A 16,431-nucleotide genomic window follows, 5' to 3' on the forward strand; every position below is an offset into this window, starting at 1 on the left:
TACTCCATCACCCCTGAAAAAACTCGAATGTGTCAAATCCTACCAAAGCCAAGCCCCCTACAACAACGAGCCATTTCGCTGTTCACTTTACGTCTTGCCCTGTCTACCTGCAGTTCAAGAAAAGAGAGACGTAGTTAAGTTTTTTACCGTCCAGAGGATTGGAACAAGGTGTTGAGTCATAACCATGGAGGTTGCATCCGAAACAGTCAAGAAAATCATGTTGCTCTTGCTCAGGATTTTTTGCTGCACTGAATAGGGGTTCTGCAAGACTTCATGGTTAAAGCATCTGGCCTCATAGAGCCCTGCCTGCTACAGTCTTCCAGCCGTGCCCCAAAAACTTGACTAAGTCTGAATGTAAATGGATGAGTTGACAAATGTATCCAACCCATGATGCTACCTCAGCAGCTAGGAAATCCAGCTTTGCCCTCTCTAAGTTTTTGGCATCTAAACCAACAGCTTTAGAGTTAGTTTGATGATGAAGCACCCAACTTTGATGGGCATTCAGCAGCTTCAGCATTTGACCTTGCTTCTTTGAAGGATATTTCCTTCTGTTTCAGGGACTGAGTCCGAAGGTAACAAATTTATTGGGACAAGCTGCTTGGTGTATACAAGCTCCAGTTCATCACAGCCAGCCTGAAATCACGTCTACGTCTACGTCTCGATAAAGAGTGAACTGTTGATTTTGTAGGTTCTTTTGGCCCTTAAACTTTAAAACTTCATACCTCTGTTTACCCTTATCCAACTTTAATGATCTTGATTTGGGAATTTTATTGAGTGGTGTTCGTAAATGTAAACATTTTGCAACTGCCTGTTACTTGTGCGATAGATACCTGTTGTTGAACAGAAATTCACTAATACCTATGTTTTAGCACAACCAGTTGTATCTATTAAGTTCAGAGGGGTCAACCTCTACTAAACTATTATCCATTGCCTGCCACTTAGCAAAATTGTTTCAAATGTACAGAAGAGTCTTCCTGTGGGGACCTGTTGCTTATAAGTGCTCTCTTCTGGTCGTTTTTATTCTGTGGCATAACTTGGACCTTTAAAAGTCAGATCATTACTTATCTGCTAGAGTCTGTAGAGACTTGAGCTAGATATAATATGGGATTCCCTAGATGTCTTGATGTGTTATGGGTAAAAGGGATCCAAGAGCACAACCAAGTGTAGTTAGTTACATATAAGGTGCACATAGAATAAAACATGCTGCTGAGATTTATATTCTAGCAGATGGAAAAATCATTCATTAATGTGACAGGATACATTAGGTACGGGTGGGGGCAAAATGAAAATCCTGCAAGTTAAAAAATATTCGTGTATTTGCAAGTCATTCAACTTGCCACACCACTACTCCCAGGACATATTGTGTCACTGAATGCAAACAGCATCAGTTCTCTTCAGTTTTTTTAGTGCCCTGAAAAAACCTATCCAGAAAATCGGCATGTAAGGTCCAATACAATACTCACCAAACTCATCCCCAGGGGCTAAATACTGGCCAATTAGGAGCAGCATGATGGAATTTGCAGAGTCATAATTACTGATTGTAGGTTACTGATTGTTTGTTTTATATCCCTTCTGCACTGTGGACTTATGAGTTCAAGGCACTGGAATGGAGAATACAACCACAGACCCAGCATTACTGGGTCCTTTATCAGCTTTATGACATGTTTATCCCTTATCCAGGGGCGCCTGCTATGGGCAATTAATTATAATTTTGCTTTTCTAGTTCACATGGACTGTAATAGAATGAAATGTAAGGTAGAGAGGATTATCTGGCAATATGTCATTATTTGTAAGTTTTGTCTAGGAGTACTTTAGTGATAGGTGAACAATGCGCTCATGTAGTTTATTTTCACTTAGATTGAAGACTAGGAATGAATGTGTTGATACGATTGATTAAAGCAAATTATCTTACTGATATCGAAGTAGTATTCTTTGAAATGGTTAGCATGTATTGAGTAATAATTGAAGGATGAATTCTGAAATTTAGGGATATTTAGCTTTTTTGCAACATGAATGTGTGCATAAATGAAACAATAATGAAAATGGATTAACTTTATCATACAAAGTCAGTGTTATGCAATAATTGATGTGATTCTGTAGCTAAATATGCTTTTGTTGTTTTGGACTCCCTAGAAATGACCCTCTGTACTTAAGGCCTTGATTTTATCTAATAATATTAGTATTATTTTTTATTTGCTCAGCACCATGGCAGGTAATACTTTGTATGAGATGTTGTAAGATTTCAATAACAAAATGTCATTAAGCAGACGAATATAAACACGAGCCTGAATATGTAAATCTGTCAGCCACAGTTAACTTTCACTCCAATTCATTGTATTTATTGTCCCTAACATGTTTCCATTTCTCACATCCCATCCTGCAGACATATGTAAAATGGCTGCTCGGTTTACTTGTTGGTGCTGTTGCCATTGCCATCATTGCTGTTCCAGTGGCTCTTCTAGCAACACGTGGTAAGTTAAAAAAAAATGGAGTTCAGTTTCTAAACACATTTAATTGGAATTTACTGTTCTGTTGTGTGCTTTGAAAGGGGGCACACTTAGTATAAACATTACCACAATACGGATGGATAACTCCAATACTAGGAGTACAATGCGTACCAACTAGTTAATAGTTACGAAAGTGATTTTACTTAAACAGTGAGTACAAAGTAACCATGGACATGCATCTTGAAAGGCGTAGGTTGTTTCCAGTCACCAGTCACCAGTCACCTCAGACCTTAACAGGTGTGAGCTATTAAAGTAGTGTTTTCCTGAAATATTTGGGGCGAATAACGTAGAGGGTGCACTTTCCCTGTTTGAGCCAATGTGCACCTTTCAATAGGTGAACCGGGTGCAAACAGGCTAAGTGTGCCCTATTATGATGAATGTGGTGCCCTAAGGGCAGCCGTGAATGTGTGCCTGCCCTGGGGGCAGTGCCATCAAGTGAAAACAGGGGCAGCTGTTTAAAGGCTGCTCTGTGTTTCACAGTGCAGGTGACAATCCTCCTGCACTTTCAAGAGGGAAGAGAGATCCCCTGCAGGCGAGTGCAGTCAGTCATTGCACCCACCTGCAAGGGGATGTTTGGAAGGCACATAGGCCACCCTTCCCCCCCTCCGAGGACTGCCATCAGGGGGTGCCATTTTGTGGTGCACTTTAACTGCCTCTCCTGACAGTTTCTTTGCCCATGTGCCCACATCCATAACATAGAGCTGGCACAAACGCAAAAGAGGGAATGTCCATTTGAGACAGTGCTGGTGCTACATGTGCGCCAGCACTATAGGTATGACAGAAGGGGCCGCACAAGCATCTGCAGCCCATTCTATAATGCCAGATTGCCCTGGATGTGCTATTAGCGGGTGCACACGCCTGTTGCACCCCAGGGCACCTTGCACAATATAGCTCCGGCTGATCAATCAGATTGAGTAGGGGAGGGTAGCTGTTACCTATATAACAGAGGGCTCTGGGTATGCCGGTATGTCCAAGTAGAGAATGTTTTATCTACTAAGCACTCACATTGGGAGAGATGAAGCATATAGATCAATTATGGATGTACTATACCTCCGTTCTCTCCTACTGGAGGACCTTTAGAAAGGGATAAGATACCAAGATGTACTGAATTGTGTGCAGTCTAGGTACAAATAAACCATTTTCATTATTCCTCCCCTTACTACACTATCTAATACATAGAAAACACATAATTGAATGATCTGTTGAGGATGTTGGCCTGCTAAGCTGTATTTATATCTGTGGACATACTCATTATATCATTCATCTTACACTAGTGTAGGTACATCTCAAACTGTAAATGTCTCAGGTGTGACAGACCACTGACCAAGAATTAGGCATTGTTTATATCCATATGAATTGTTTCTCTATTAGGCGATTCTGGAGGTTATAAAAACCCAAATTGTATTGACCCTCAGTGGATGTGCCTATCCACAAATATTAAAGCAGAAAACAAAGACACAAAGGCCCATTTTAATGAAGCCTTTGTGTTGTTCTTGCTTCACGCAAGGCAACACAAGGAGAAAACAAAGGCTTCAGTAATACTTACAAAGCCACACAAGGCCTGATTTGTGTGCCCATGTGCGGTTTTGTAAAGAATTGTAATGCAAAGCAACTGCATTGGGTTACATTTCAACTTGGGAGACCATTCATGGGTGGAGGATGGGCTTTCCCATTCATTCACCTATGGATTATGGAGCATTCACAGCTTCACTGTAATTTCATATGTGTTAGGCCTGGCATCCTCGGCATGGTTTCACTTAACTTTTTTGTCTTCTGACCTCCTGTTTTGTTGACTTAATTTTTGCTGGCCTTAGTATATTGGGCACTTTACCGCTGCTAACCAGTGCTAAAGCGCATGTGTTCTTTCTCTAAAGACTTGGTAGCCTTTGCATATCCACAACTGGCATATTTAATTTACTCGTAAGTCCCTGATAAGGTGCACTACATGTGCCCAGGGCCTGTAAATTACATCTGCTAGTGGCTCTGCAGCACAGATTGCTCCACCAACTCAAATAGTTCTTTAAACATGTCTTAGGCCTGCAATTACCATGCCTGTTAGTAAGGTTTTAAACTTCCATTTTAACTTGGCAAGTTAACCTTCTTGCTAGGCCCACACGTTCTTTTTTAGTATATATAAGTCACACCAAAGGTAGGTCCTGGCAGGGTGCAGTGTATTAAAAAAGTTGGCCATGTACTTTTAAGTTTTACAAGTCCAGGTAGTGACATTTCTTTTTCACTACTGCAATGATTATCTCGCCCACAGGTTAACATTGGGATTACCTTATTACATTTTATAAGTATAATATCCATGTGGGAAATAAAAGTTTGGTGTTTCTGAACTCCCAATTTAAAATCGCAACTTAAGGTAAAGTCAGGTTTTAAGTTGTAATCCTTGAAATGCCACTTTTAGAAAGATGGTATTTTCTTACTTGAACCATTTTGTGCCTGTGGCGGTCTCTGAATACACATCTGGGTTGACTGACAGCTAGGCTTTGTGCAATCCCTCTAGATAGCCACACACAAATGAAATTTAGGTGTGCCTGGGGGGGCATTCACATCCTGATGGACCATCACCAGGCAGATAGGCCATCCTGGACAGAATGGGAGGGAGGAGCTAGCACTTGCACCTGAATAGGACTACACCTGTCCCCACACAAAGAGCTGTATATCCCTCTGTAGTGAGTCTGGAGTCAGACAGGAAGGGCATAGACCGTGTGCACCTCAAAGACCTCTCTTTGAAGCCTTCCCCTCTTCAAAGGCTAAGCTGGGTATAAGTACTATTTATTTATTTATTTAATTATAGAGTTTTATATAGCGCAAACTTGGTTCCGAAGGATATCAGAGCGCTTTACAATTAGGGGAAAGGTCACAAATTAAAATTTGACCCCTAACACCATCTGAATACACTTCTGGACCTGAGGACACTCTGCCAAGAAGAAGGAGTGCTACGCTGCTGAAAGGACTCTCACTCTGCAGGACTCCTACTCAACGGTGTGTTTCCTGTTGCCTGCTGGTCTCCTTGCTTGGTATTGAGAATGAATGGACCTGCATCTCTAAATCCCCAGAACCAAGTGGCTCCAAGGGCTTGCTGGTGTGCCTCCTGTTCTGAAGTCTCAGGGACATCAAAGAGTTCATTAGACTCCACTCCAGCCTCTGGACTCTGTCCAATGTGAGTCCTGCCCTGCCAAGTGGTGCCAAATCTAGTACTGGAACCTTGGAAGTTGTCTGTAAAATCCACACATTGTTGACTTTGCGCTGTTCGGAAACAAAACATTCCCTTCAACGACGATGCATCGCCGCTTCAAGGAAATCACAGTGCGAGAGTGTCTCAATGCCAACCCATTGCCTTCATTGCCTTCATTGCCAAGAGTTTGACAATGACGCATCTCTCTAATACGCGACTCAGAACTGACGTATCGCCTATCGCTTACTGTTGTTAGCTAATAGTGCCAGGATACCTGCTGGGTTAAAGTTGCGCATTATAAATGATTAATAGTAATAATAATAATCCCATCGATCGACAATGAAGCATCTCCTTCAACCATTCCGTGTATGTGGCTCCTAAACGTTGACGCTTCCTCTGTGAAGTTACTGTTTGCAGCTGGCCCTGTGTGGCTCCTTTATCCAACCTGTAGTCCATCATAGTCAGCCTAACTTTTCAGATTTGACCCAGCCCAACGAGACAAGACAGCCCTGGTTGGCACTTTAAGGTTCTAAGCACTGTTTATCAAGATAACCTTTAAAAATTCATAACTCTGGTTCTACTTATTGGATTCATTTTGTTTTGGTCTTAAATAAGCTCTATTTATTTTTGTGTGGTGTTTTCACAGTTTTACTGTTTTATGTGCTGCACAAATACTTTACACATTGCCTGTTAAGTGAAGCCTGTCTGCTCCGTGCTAAGCTACCAGAGGGTGAACACAGGTTTATTTAGGGTGTATTTGACTTACCCTGACTAAGATTGTGGTCTCTACTTGGACAGAGTGCATACCTCTGCCAACTACAGACCCAATTTCGAACATTGCTGATCAGCCGTGAGGTTAGAACTTGTGTTTCTGCAGTGCCTTACAGCCCGGGACCAGGGTTCGATTCCCGGCGCGGCAGGTTTCTGGACCAGGGTCAGCGGACTCGATAATTCTCTCGCCTCGGTGCCCACTCTGATCGGCGATCACACTCGGCAACTCTGGGCATTAGCTTGCCTCATCTTCACTAACGGCCCCACCAGACCGCCGGGGATGCCTGGTCTCACCCTGGAGATACCCATTAAGGGACCATCTCTCAGGGAAGCCAGGAAGGGTTTCGCAGCGGTCGAAGCGCCTTGGGACCCTACGGGTAAGTAGTGCGCTATATAAATGCCAATACATTTACATTTACATTTACTACTGATCAATACTTAAGACCAATTCGAGTCAATTCCTCCTGATTTACATTATTCTTAATTTTTTGGTCAGTCCTCTCTGATTGACAATTTACATTTTTCTAGTCTCCCTGATTGGCATTTTTGCTTTTTTCCTAAAATCATACCTCTGACTGGAGGTTCTACATCTGCACCTGCAAAAATGGATTTTGAGCTGGCCAAACATGAGGGTAACACTGTGGCCCAGCACAAGGGTTTCTGCAAAGGCTTTGGGATTCTTGCAAAGAGCACCACCAGGAAGTTGCATATACAAAAGGCACTGAGAGCCTGGTCCGAAGTCTATGCTGCATTGAATAAGACCCCCAGAGGATGATTAGGACGAGGAGGAGAAGGATGAGGAAGATGATTTGACCAGGGCTCGGAGGAGGGTCTTGGACTGCTGCCTTTTGAGAAGGGTTTCAACATCCTTCCAGGATTGGCGATTCCACCCCTGGCAGGGAGCAGTGTGTCATCTTTGACCTGTCCTCAGAGGAGCAGGAGGACAGGAGGGAGGAGAAGAACCTAAAATTGGAGCATGCCAAATTAAAGATAGAGGCAGAGAAAAATAAATTGGCCATGGAGAAGAAGATAGCTTTGGAGCATTTGGCTCATGAGAGGAGATTTAAGGAGCTGGACCACAGGCCTGGCAGACAGAGGCCAACAGTGATAGTGGCAACATTTATTCAGTGCCACCTGGAGACAAGAAGGTCCACATACCTAAGAAGCAGGTGGCTGAATTTGTGGTGGGAGACCACATTGATAAGTGGTTTGAGGCCTATGAGATTGCCCTACAGATGCACAAGATTCCTAAGGGGGATTTAGGGGCTAGTCTGTAGAGACATATCTTTAGGGAGGGGAGGGATACCCTACTGGCCCTAGAGAAGGTCAGGATGAGGTATCCCCCCCCCCATGAAGTAAGCCCTTATCTGGAAGTATGGTCTGGCCCCAGAAAGGTATGGAGTCCAGGTCACAGACAGACAGAAACTGTCCCAACAGTCCTGGGTGGGTTTTGTGGATTCCTTTTTGCAGGGCGCTGGATGGTTGGGTGAAGGGCAGTGATGGGAATGATTGTTAAGGGCTTTGTGATCTATTTGCTAGCGAGCAAATGTTCAGTAACTATTTTCCAGATCTGCACCACCAATTTATTGATAGCAAGCTCACTGACCCCAGGGAGCTTGCCAAAGAGGTGGACTGCTGGCTCAGCACCAGGGTCAGTAAGAAGGTATCAGAGGTGGGGGGTCATCCCAAGGGTGGGCAGGGTCCTCACCAGAAGAAGGAGGGTGGCGCAGAAATCAAAGAAAGGAGTTCTCTTAAGGGCCTAAAAATAATTATTTGGGTCTGGAATCCAATCCCTCTTATGAGAAGAAGAAGTGGTTCCCTGACAGTGGGTCTGCAGATAAAGCACCCCTGAGGTGCTTTGATTGTCAGCAGGAAGTGCACTTCAAGGGAGATGCCAACCCTCCCAAGCGGGCACAGCCCCCCAGTGGTGGGCAGTCACAGTAGTAGTAGACCATGCCACCTGGTACCCGTAATCTTTCCCTCTTAGGACAGTGACTGCACCCGCCATGGCCAGGGTACTGATGGAGATCTTTACCCACATGAGTTTTCCTAAGGAGGTAGTACCTGGCTGGGGTGCCAACTTCATGTCTTACTACATGAAGGCAATGCAGAAGGAATGTGGGGTACCATACAAGTTCTACACTCCTTACCACCCCCAAAAGAATGGGTTGGTTGAGAGGTTCAACTGACCCCCAAAAGGAATGATGTGGGTCTACCATAACCAATGAGGCGGAAGTGGACAACCTCCTGCCATGTCTTTGTAAGCATACAGGGAGGTACCGCAGAGAGGGTTTGGCTTCAGCCCCTTTGAACTTCTTTATGGCTACCATGTGATAGGGCCTCTCAATTTTGTAAAGGATAGCTATGCAAGCTCCTGGTAGGGCCACTCAGGATTTAGTCAGTTACATGCTGGCCTTTAACAGCCCACTTCTGGATTCTTGCCCAGGAGAATCTGGAAGCCAGCCAAGAGAACATGAAATGCTGGTATGACCAGAATGCCACTCTGGCTGAGTTTTAACCATGCCAAAAAGCATGGTTAATGGAGTCTGTGGAGCCCCAAACTCTCTAAGACTGCTTGGCTGGGTCCTATGAGGTGAAGGAGCGCAAACATCCTAGGAACCCATTGCGGGTCCTGCATGTTAATTACCTCAAGCCCCACTCTCAGAGGTCTGAGATTACCATGCTCTTGGTCACTGATGAGGGGGTGGAAGAGAAGAGTGAACCTCTCCCTGACCTCTTATCTTCCAAGGAGCAGGATTGGTTAGTGGAGGGTGTCAGCCTAGACCAGGGGTACTCATAGTACGGCCCGCGGGCCTGTGGCGGCCCGGCAAGCCTTTCCTGGCGGCCCGCGGACCCCCGAGACATCATACCTGTGTTTAACAATTTTTTTTGTAAGTGTCTGCAGCAGCGCGAGAGACTCTGCTGCTCTGTGGGAGCTGCTGGCTGGGCGATCCAAGCAATGGCCAGAGTAAAGCTGCAGGGGCCTAAGAAGAGGTGAAATACAAAGGCCACATTAACATGCAAATGGCCTGTTAAGTGCTCGGGTGCGGCTGTGAGTTGTGTGCGCCCCAGCTGGCACACAGGCAGGGTGAGATGACAGAGGGAGTGGGAGGGAAAGGGAGGGGGAGGGGGACGGAGAGGGAGTGAGAGGGAGTGAGTGAGAGGGAGTGAGTGAGAGGGAGTGAGTGAGTGAGAGAGAGTGAGTGAGAGGGAGTGAGTGAGAGGGAGGAGTGAGTGAGTGAGAGGGAGGGAGGCAGTAAGTGAGTGAGAGGGAGGGGGGAGGAAGTGAGAGGGAAGGAGTGGGAGGGAGGGAGGGAGTGAGAGAGAGGGAGTGAGTGAGAGGGAGGGAGTGAGTGAGTGAAAAGGAGAGAGTGAGTGAAAAGGAGGGAGTGAGAGAGAGTGAGTGAGAGGGAGTGAGTGAGTGAGTGAGAGAGAGGGAGTGAGAGGGAGTGAGTGAGAGGGAGGAGTGAGTGAGTGAGTGAGTGAGAGGGAGGGAGGGAGTAAGTGAGTGAGAGGGAGGGGGAGGGAGTGAGAGGGAAGGAGTGGGAGGGAGGGAGGGAGTAAGAGGAAGGGAGTGAGAGGGAGGGAGTGAGTGAGAGGGAGTGAGTTAGTGAGTGAGAGTGAGTGAGTGAGAGGGAGAGAGTGAGTGAGAGAGTGAGTGAGAGAGAGTGAGTGAGAGAGAGTGAGTGAGTGGGAGAGGGAGTGAGGGAGTGAGGGAGTGAGAGGGAGTGAGGGAGTGGGAGGGAGGGAGGGAGTGGGATGGAGTGAGTGAGTGGGATGGAGTGAGTGGGAGGGAGGGAGTGAGTGAGAGGGAGGGAGTGAGAGAGAGGGGGTGGGAGTGAGAGGGAGGGGTGGGAGTGGGAGGGAGTGGGAGTGAGTGAGTGGGTGGGAGGGGGTGAGTGAGAGAGTGAGAGGGAGGGAGTGAGTGAGTGGGAGGGAGTTAGTGAGAGGGAGGGAGTGGGAGGGAGGGAGTGGGAGGGAGGGAAAGAGGGTGTGGGAGGGAGGGAGGGAGTTGGAGGGAGGGAGTTGGAGGGAGGGAGTGAGTGGGAGGGAGTGAGTGGGAGAGAGTGAGAGGGAGAGAGTGAGTGGGAGGGAGTGAGAGGGAGGGAGTGAGAGGGAGAGAGTGAGAGGGAGGGAGTGAGAGGGAGGGAGTGAGAGAGACAGACAGGAAGTGAGACGGACAGGGAGGGGGAGGGAGTGAGGTGGAGATAGAGAGGGAGGGAGAGGGAGGGAAAGGGAGGGAGACGGAAAGGGAGGGAAACAGAGAGGGAGAGAGAGGGAGGGAAAGGGAGGGAGACTGATGGGGAGTGAGATGGAGGGAAAGGGAGGGAAACTGATGGGGAGTGAGATGGAGGGAAAGGTAGGGAAATGAAGGGAGGGAAAGTGAGGGAAATGGAGGGAGACGAAGGGACAGGGAGGGAGACGGAGAGGGAGTGAGAGGGAGGGAAAGGGAGGGAGACGGAGAGTCAGTGAAAGGGAGGGGGAGTGAGAGGGAGGGAGACGGAGGGAGATGGAGAGGGAGGGAGAGGGAGGGAGAGGGAGGGAAAGGGAGTGAGACGGAGAGTGAGAGGGAGGGAGACGGAAAGGGAGGGAGACGGAGAGGGAGTGAGAGGGAGGGAAAGGGAGGGAGACTGATAGGGAGTGAGATGGAGGGAAACGGAGGGAGACTGATGGGGAATGACATGTAGGGAACGGGAGGGAGACTGATGGGGAGTGAGATTGAGGGAAAGGGAGGGAGACTGATGGGGAGTGAGATGGAGGGAAAGGGAGGGGAAAGGGAGGGAATTGAAGGGAGAGGGAGGGAAAGGGAGGGAGAGGGAAGGAAAGGGAGGGAGAGGGAGGGAGGGAAAGAGAGGGAGGGAAAGGCAGGGAGACAGAGAGGGAGTGAAAGGGAGGGAGAGGGAGTGAGAGGGAGTGAGAGGGAGGGAAATGGAGGAGATGGAGAGGGAGTGAGAGGGAGGGAAATGGAGGGAGAGGGAGGGAAAGGGAGTGAAAGCGAGTGAGACGGAGCGTGAGAGGGAGGGAGACGGAGAGGGAGAGAGAGAGGGAGTGAGAGAGAGTGGGAGTGAGAGAGAGGGAGTGAGACAGACAAAGACAGTAGAGAGGGAGGGAGAGAGGGAGAGAGAGCTAGAGAAAGGGAAAGAGAGCTATAGAGAGGGAGGGAGACCGAGAGAGAGAGAGAGATGTGTGTATGCCGTGACAGCTCAGTGGACGAAGGCGTCCGCTGCAGGGACCTGTGATCAACCTCATGGTCAGTTTTATGTTGTTGCTCTAGCCCCGCCCCTCCCCCACTGACCCCGCCCCCCACCGATGCGGCCCTCGGACACAAACCAAACTGTAAATTTGGCCCCCGAGAGAAAGTTTGTGAGTACCCATGGCCTAGACCAATAGAGTAAATGCCGCCAGTTGCTGGGACAGTTTGACTCTTTATTTTCTCTTACCCTAGGACTCACTACATGGTGTACCCATGATATTGATACTGGGGACAGCACACCTGTAAAGAACAACATTTAGGGGTTGCCTGATAAGGTGAAAGCCAGCATAAAGGAGGAAGTCTCCAAGATGCTGGTGTTAGGGATAATCAAGTTCCCAAAGAGCCCTTGGTCCATCCCAATGATGTTGGCCCCAAAGGCTGCCCCTGCAGGTGTCACACCTGAACTTAGGTTCTCTGTGGACTACCGTGAGCTCAAAGCTGCAACTAAGACTGACGCACACCCCATCTCCAGATCTAATGAGCTCATAGATCCACTTGGAACTGTCAAGTTACTCAGCACGTTTGACCTTATGTCTGGATACTGGCAGATTGCCTTGACCGAGGGCATTAAAGAGATGTCTGCGTTCTCTACACCTGAAAGGCACTTCCAGTTCAGGATCACACCCTTCGAGTTGAAGAATGCCCCTGCCACCTTCTAGAGGTATGTGAATCAAGTGCTTCAGGCTCTGCAGAGTGCGGCCTGACTATCAAGGCCAGTAAGTGCCAGATAGGGCAAGGTTTTGTGGTCTGCTTGGGTCACCAAGTGGGAGATGGCAAGGTGCAGCCCCTCTAGATCAGATCGAGACCATTCTGGCTTCGAAACCCGCTAAAACCCACACAGAAGTGAGAGCCTTCTTAAGCCTCACATGTTATTTCAGGAGATTTGTAAAGGAGGATGACACCATTGTTGCCCCCTGAACAGAGCTGGCTTCCAAAAAGCAGCCATGCCAGGTGATCTGGACAGCATCATACCAGAAAACTTTTGATACCCTAAAGAAGGCCATGCACACAGAACCTGTGCTCAAGGCCTCTGACTTCTCCAGAGCATTCATTGCCTAGACAGATGCCTTAGAGTATGCTGAATGGGCCGTTCTCTCACAGCTAAATGAAGAGGGCTGGATCAACCGGTATGCTTCATCAGTAGAAGGCTACTTCCCAGGGAACAGAGGTGGATTGCAACAGGAAGGGAAGCCTTTGCTGTTGTCTGGGCGCTGAAGAAGCTAAGGCCATACCTATTTGGCACTCACTTCTGTGTTCAGACATACCACAGGTCCCTCAGCTGGCTAATGATTATGAGGGATGAGAATCCCAAACTGTTGAGGTGGTCCATCTTCCTACAGGGAATAGACTTTACAGTGGAACATCAACCTGGAACAGACCGCCAGTGTTGATGGTTTCTCAAGGTTCTCACGCCTTACTGAAGAGAACTCCCAAGGTGTTGGGTAGCTCACCCGACTTTCAATTGGCAGGGGCACGTGTTTGACCTGGCATCTTTGGTGTGGTTCCCTGACCTTTTGCCTTTTGACCTTATTACATTTTAAAAATGCAGTTTTCAAATGGGTAAATATAGATATCTCGAGTTTGGTGTCACTGGACTCACAAGTTAATATCACAACTTATGGTAAATTATGATTTTAAGTTGTAAGTTTGGAAATGCCACTGTTAGAAAGTTGGCATTTTCTTACTTTCACCTTCCTGTGTCTTTATCTGTCTCTAAATACAAGTCAGGGATGGGGGACAGCTGGGCTTTTTGCATTCCCTGTGACAGCCACACACAAAAAGAACTTAGGTCTGCCTGATGGGCCATCACCAGGCAAATGGACCATCCTGGGCAGGATGGGAGGAAGGCACTGACACTTGCACCTGAATAGGGCTGTGCCTGTCTCCACACAGAGAGCTGTATACCCCCCTGTAGTGAGTTTGAAGCCAGGGCAGGAAGCCCAGGGATGTTGTGCACTTCAAAGGCCTCTCTTTCAAGTCCCCCCATATCCAAGGCACAATTTGATATTCGTTCTTGATCCCTGACACCACCAACTCATTACACTTCTGGACCTCAGGACGGCTGTGCTGCTGATAGGACTGTCACTCTGCTGGACTCCTCCTCTGTTATGTGTGCCCTGTTGATTGCGGCCCTCCTTGCATGGTAGTGAGAAGGGCTGGACCTGCATCTCTACATCCCCAAAACCAAGTGTCTCCAAGGACTTGTTGGCTAGCCTACGGTTCAGAAGTTTCAGGGACATCAAAGACTTCATTAAACTCTGCTACAGCCTCTGGACTCTGCTAACTGTGAGTCCTTTTATGCCAATTGGTGCCAATTCAGTCCTGGGACCTTGGAAGTGTTTTATCCGGCTGTTTTCTGTGAAATCGACTTTGCGCCGGTCGGAAACGACACATTCCCTTTGACACATCGCCACTTCGAGGACACTCACACCTCTGAAAGCGTGGCTCTACAACGATTCATTACCTTCATTGCCAGCAGTTTGACGACGACACATCTCCCCACTGCGCAACTTGGAACTGACACATTGCCTACAATCCTACTGATCGGGCCGATGTATTCCCTCTGACCACTACTCAAGGCTTGCTCCTTGACATTAACGCTTCCTCAGTGAAGGTACTGTTTGCAGCCGGTCTTGCGTGGCTCCTGCATCCAAACCGTGCTCCATCGCGGTCGGTCTGAAGTTTTATATCTAACTCAGTCCAGCGCGAACAGATAGCCCAGGTTGGTTTTTTAAGTTTCTAAGCACTATATTTCAAGATAATCTTTTAAAATTCATAGCTCCAGTTCTACTTATTTGATTTGTGCCGTTTTTGTCTTGTTTTGTTCATTAAATTAAGCTCTATTGTCTACTGAAATGAAATGAAATTAAATGAATGAAATGAAAATGGGTTTTTATAGAGCGCACATAACTGCCCATAGGCGTCCAAGCGCTGTGACTAAAGTGGTTGTGTAGCAGGGCATAGAGCCGGGGGGGGATGATATCAGTTGCTTTAGACAGTGGGTTGGGGAGAGGTCTATTTATTTAACAAGAACGTTTTCAATTGCTTTCGAAAGGAGGTCAATTGCGTATTGGACCTCAGGAGGAAAGGGAGGGAGTTCCATAGCTTAGCCACGTTAAGAGAAAAGGAACGACCTCCTGTTCTTGTTCTTCTGAACTTGGGCACCACGGCCGAGCGCAGTTGTCTGCTAGGATGGTACTGAGTAATTAGGGGGGCATTGATTGCCGGGCCAGTTTCCCAAAATGCCTGGTGTGCAATGCATAGGGACTTAAAACTAATTCTGTCCTTGACAGGAAGCCAATGTAGGCTTATTAGTCCGGGTTTAGCAGAATGTCTGCGTGGAATTTGCAATAAGGTGCGGGCCGCGCAGTTTTGAATAACTTGTAACTTTCGCAGGGTTGAGTCGGGGGATCCCAAATACAGAGCGTTACCAAAGTCCAAACGAGATTGAATCAGGCCCTGTATCACCATTTGCCTGGCTTCGAATGGTAGCAAAGGGAGGATCTTCCTGATAATTCTGAGAAGGCCGAAGCAGGTAGTCGATAGCTTGGTTACCTGATAATCAAATTTCAGGGACCTGCCAAGCCAAATACCCAGGCTTTTGATGGTATCCTTGCGGACTGGAGGCGAGCCCAGACAGGGAGGCCATATTGAGTCAATTGAAGCTGGAGCCGATCAGCCCAGCAGCATGAGCTCCGTCTTGTCCCCATTAAGTTTGAGACAAGATTGTGTCATCCAGCCTTTTATCTTCTCCAGGCAACCCGCAAGGTCCACCCTGAGTGCGGGACCATCTTCCTGTGCCAGAGAGACCACCAGCTGAGTATCGTCAGCATAGGTAACGATCTTAATACCATATGGACGGATGATCTCAGCCAGCGGTCTCATATAGACGTTAAATACCGTCGGGCTCAGGGAGGGCACTCCACAGCCCAGGGGTTTTCTAGAGGATATGGTGTTTCCCTCAAAGACCTGGAAGATTCTATCGCTCAGGAAGGATTTGAGCCATTCCAGCGCTCTACCCATTATTCAGATGTCCCCGAGATGCTGCACTAGGATTTTATGGTTTACCGTATCAAAAGCAGCGCTAAGATCGAGGAGGATGACTGCCACCGATCCTCCCCGATACAAGATTGGCCTTATTTCCTCCGTGACTGCCAACAGAGCGGATTTCGTTCCGTGTTTGGGACGGAAACCCATGTGCGAGCGGTCAATCAGCTGGTTGCTCTCCAGAAAACTTGTAAGGAGACCATTTAAATATTTCTCTGGAATTTTACTAGCCCAGCGAAGCAAGGAGATAGGACGATAGTTATTGAAATTGTTGATGTCCAAATTGGGTTTTTTCACCAGTGCTCGCACCATAGCCTGTTTCCACTCTGGAGGAACTATGCTGGTGGATATTGAAGCATTGAGTACCTCCAGCATAGTGGGAAGGATGGTTCGAGTGACAGCGACCATGGTGTCCGGAGGCGCAGGATCCCTAGGGGATCCTGATTTCACTTGCGTCATCCAAATAGCAAGTGAATCTGGTTTTAACAGAGGAAACTCCGTGAGAGAGGGTGATAGAGTGGCCATGACATCCTGCTTAGAAGTTGACATACTGTCCGCAGGGATATTTAATTCAGTATTTGTAAATGAGGAGTAGATGAGATCAATTTTTGGGAAAAAGAAATCCGCAAGATCGTCGCAGCGAGCTTGTGAATTATCATGATTCAAAG

At 47.6% G+C, this 16,431-nt stretch overlaps 1 protein-coding gene across 4 annotated transcripts in view; it reads left to right on the top strand.

Annotated features, from left to right (window-relative positions):
• LOC147731545 (dipeptidyl peptidase 4-like) overlaps nucleotides 1–16,431 on the top strand; it is a 688,588-nt gene that overhangs the window by 202,753 nt on the left and 469,404 nt on the right. For all 4 annotated transcript variants that reach the window (XM_086956608.1, XM_086956609.1, XM_086956611.1 and 1 more), the window contains one exon: nucleotides 2,384–2,471. In XM_086956608.1, coding sequence (XP_086812734.1) covers nucleotides 2,384–2,471 — 88 coding nt within the window. The remainder of the gene's footprint in view (nucleotides 1–2,383; nucleotides 2,472–16,431) is intronic.

This window comes from Lissotriton vulgaris, chromosome 2_1 (genome assembly GCF_964263255.1).
Source record: "Lissotriton vulgaris chromosome 2_1, aLisVul1.2, whole genome shotgun sequence".
In the NCBI taxonomy this organism is placed as follows: Eukaryota; Metazoa; Chordata; class Amphibia; order Caudata; family Salamandridae; genus Lissotriton; species Lissotriton vulgaris.